This window comes from Alosa alosa, chromosome 18, assembly GCF_017589495.1.
Source record: "Alosa alosa isolate M-15738 ecotype Scorff River chromosome 18, AALO_Geno_1.1, whole genome shotgun sequence".
Classification (NCBI taxonomy): Eukaryota; Metazoa; Chordata; class Actinopteri; order Clupeiformes; family Clupeidae; genus Alosa; species Alosa alosa.
Window position 1 is genome coordinate 7,321,530 of NC_063206.1, and position 2,500 is coordinate 7,324,029.

General features: G+C 45.7%; 1 protein-coding gene across 1 annotated transcript in view; it reads right to left on the bottom strand.

Moving 5' to 3' along the window:
• Positions 1-2,500, bottom strand: part of ank3a (ankyrin 3a) — a 109,765-nt gene that overhangs the window by 64,588 nt on the left and 42,677 nt on the right. The window contains exons 7-9 of the mRNA XM_048269326.1: positions 2,431-2,500; positions 1,395-1,493; positions 398-496 (exon numbers count right to left, since the gene is read on the bottom strand). The exon at positions 2,431-2,500 is cut by the window's right edge and continues 29 nt beyond it. Of these exons, the coding sequence (XP_048125283.1) occupies positions 398-496; positions 1,395-1,493; positions 2,431-2,500 (268 nt within the window). The remainder of the gene's footprint in view (positions 1-397; positions 497-1,394; positions 1,494-2,430) is intronic.

Consider the following 2,500-nt stretch of genomic DNA (forward strand, 5'->3'; position numbering starts at 1 on the left):
TGTGTGTGTTTATGTACTGTGCACTCTGTGTGTGTGTGTGTGTGTGTGTGTGTGTGTGTGTGTGTGTGTGTGTGTGTGTACCTGAATGCAAGTCAGGTGGTCTCTCTCTGTGACCATATGGAGTGGAGACAATGAATGAGTGTGTGTACATGTACCGCTATTAAGCTATTTGCAGTGTAGGTGGTCACCCAGCATGGCCATGTGTAGGGAGACAGGCCCTTCGTAAGGGCAGGAGTCAGGGACAGAGAGAAGTGCTGAGTGGACATGAGTTAGTGCATCCAATGTGCATGCATGTGTGTGTGTGTGTGTGTGTGTGTGTGTGTGTGTGTGTGTGTGTGTGTGTGTGTGTGTGTGTGTGTGTGTGTGTGTGTGTGTGTGTGTGTGTGTGTATATGTACCTTAGTCTTTGACAGGATGGGTGCCCCTCTGTCCAACAGCATCTCCACGACCTGTTCATGACCGCTCCGTGCTCCACAGTGTAACGGCGTCAAACCGTCCTGTCGCCAGAACAAACACACATGCCTTATATATTACACACATGATCACCTTACACATCAGAACATATATCACACGTGCCGGTGCACGTCAAAACACATTACATTATATATCTCACACATGATCACCTTACACATCAGAACACACACACATGCCTTATATATTACACACATGATCACCTTACACATCAGAACACACACACATGCCTTATATATTACACACGTAATCACCTTACACATCAGAACACACACACATGCCTTATATATTACACACGTAATCACCTTACACATCAGAACACACACACATGCCTTATATCTCACACACAATCACATTACACATCAAAACACACATGCTTTATATCTCACACACGTAATCACCTTATACATCAGAACACACACACATGCCTTATATCTCACACACACAATCACCTTATACATCAAAACACACACACATGCCTTATATCTCACACACACAATCACCTTATACATCAAACACACACACACATTTACACAAACAAGTACGAGGCGCGTAGCGTACATGCAGAGTGGACAGGTGGGTGTATAATCATGTCCGTATGCTACTGTGTGAGATTGTATGATGATATCTCTGGACAGGTGGATATTGCTACCTGTGAAGATTTGAATACTCACTGGCTGTGATCATGCATACACTGGCTGCCCATATACGGGCGTATGTTGATTATGTTTGAGCTACTGTCCATTCCACCTGTGGTCAGTTTTATTGCGGATAGGTGTGTCTTCCTGTGTGTGGACAATCCCATTCCTATTACCTGTGGACGCTGTATGCTGCATCATGTGGACAGGTGTATGCTGCCTGCAGACAGGTGTCCTGCTGCTTCATGTGGACAGGTGTATGCTGCCTGCAGACAGGTGTCCTTACCTTGGTCTTGGCGTCGATCTTGGCACCTCTGTCCAACAACAGTTTCACCATGTTACCGTTGCCTCGTTTGGCTGCCACGTGCAGGGGTGTGATATCATTCTGTGAGGACATGCAGAGAGGAGGGAAGAGACAGAAAGACAGACAAACAAAGAGACAGAGAGACAGACAGACAGACAGACAGACATGACAGGCAGATAGACAGACAGACAAACAGACAGATAGACAGACAGGAAGACAGACATGACAGGCAGGCAGACAGACAGGCAGATAGGCAGACAATCCGACAGATAGATGGACAGAGCGACAAACAGGAGAGACAGATAGACAGACAATCATTCAGACCAGTAGACAGATAGACAGATAGGCAGACAGACAATCAGACAGGACAGGCAGGCAGGCAGCCAGCCAGACAGACAGACAGACAGATGAGACAGAAAGCAGAGGACAGGATAGAGAAGGGGGCATAGGAAGAGAAGCAGCCATTAAAACAATGCTTTTGGCACAGCACTGAATGTGTAACAATGTTATTTAGCTTTCTCAGCAGTCTAGCTCAGTCAAGGCCAAAAGGTGTAGGCCTAAACAGTGTAAATATCTCAGTGGAGTGATTATTGCTCTCACAAATAATATTGGTCTCTAACATACAAAATCGCAGGGGCACAATAAGCAACTAATAGAACTATAGGAATATGAAATACTCACCTGGGGGGCGCGTTTCCCAAAACCATAGTTGCTAACTAAGTTCCCATTGCCAACCAACTAAGTTGCTAACAGGTTAGGGAAACGCGTACCCCTGCACTATTGTGATATCAATGTCAAAATAGAGTCTGATAAACATGGCCATGATGGTTGACTTCATCATGACTTCATGATCGCCATGGTCGACTTCATTCATCTCATTCAAAAAATATTTGTGGCTTACAGAGGGACTTGTCTTTGATTCTTTGTTGTGTCTGGACTTCAGAGTGCTGGTGTAGTGTGCTCATGATGAGTTAAATATGTTACCACTCCTGACCAGCAGGGGGCAGTGTGCTCTTACCCGTGCCATGAAGTCTACCGCCGCTCCTCTATTCAGCAGCAGGGTTGCCACGTTGATGTTGCCATAGTGA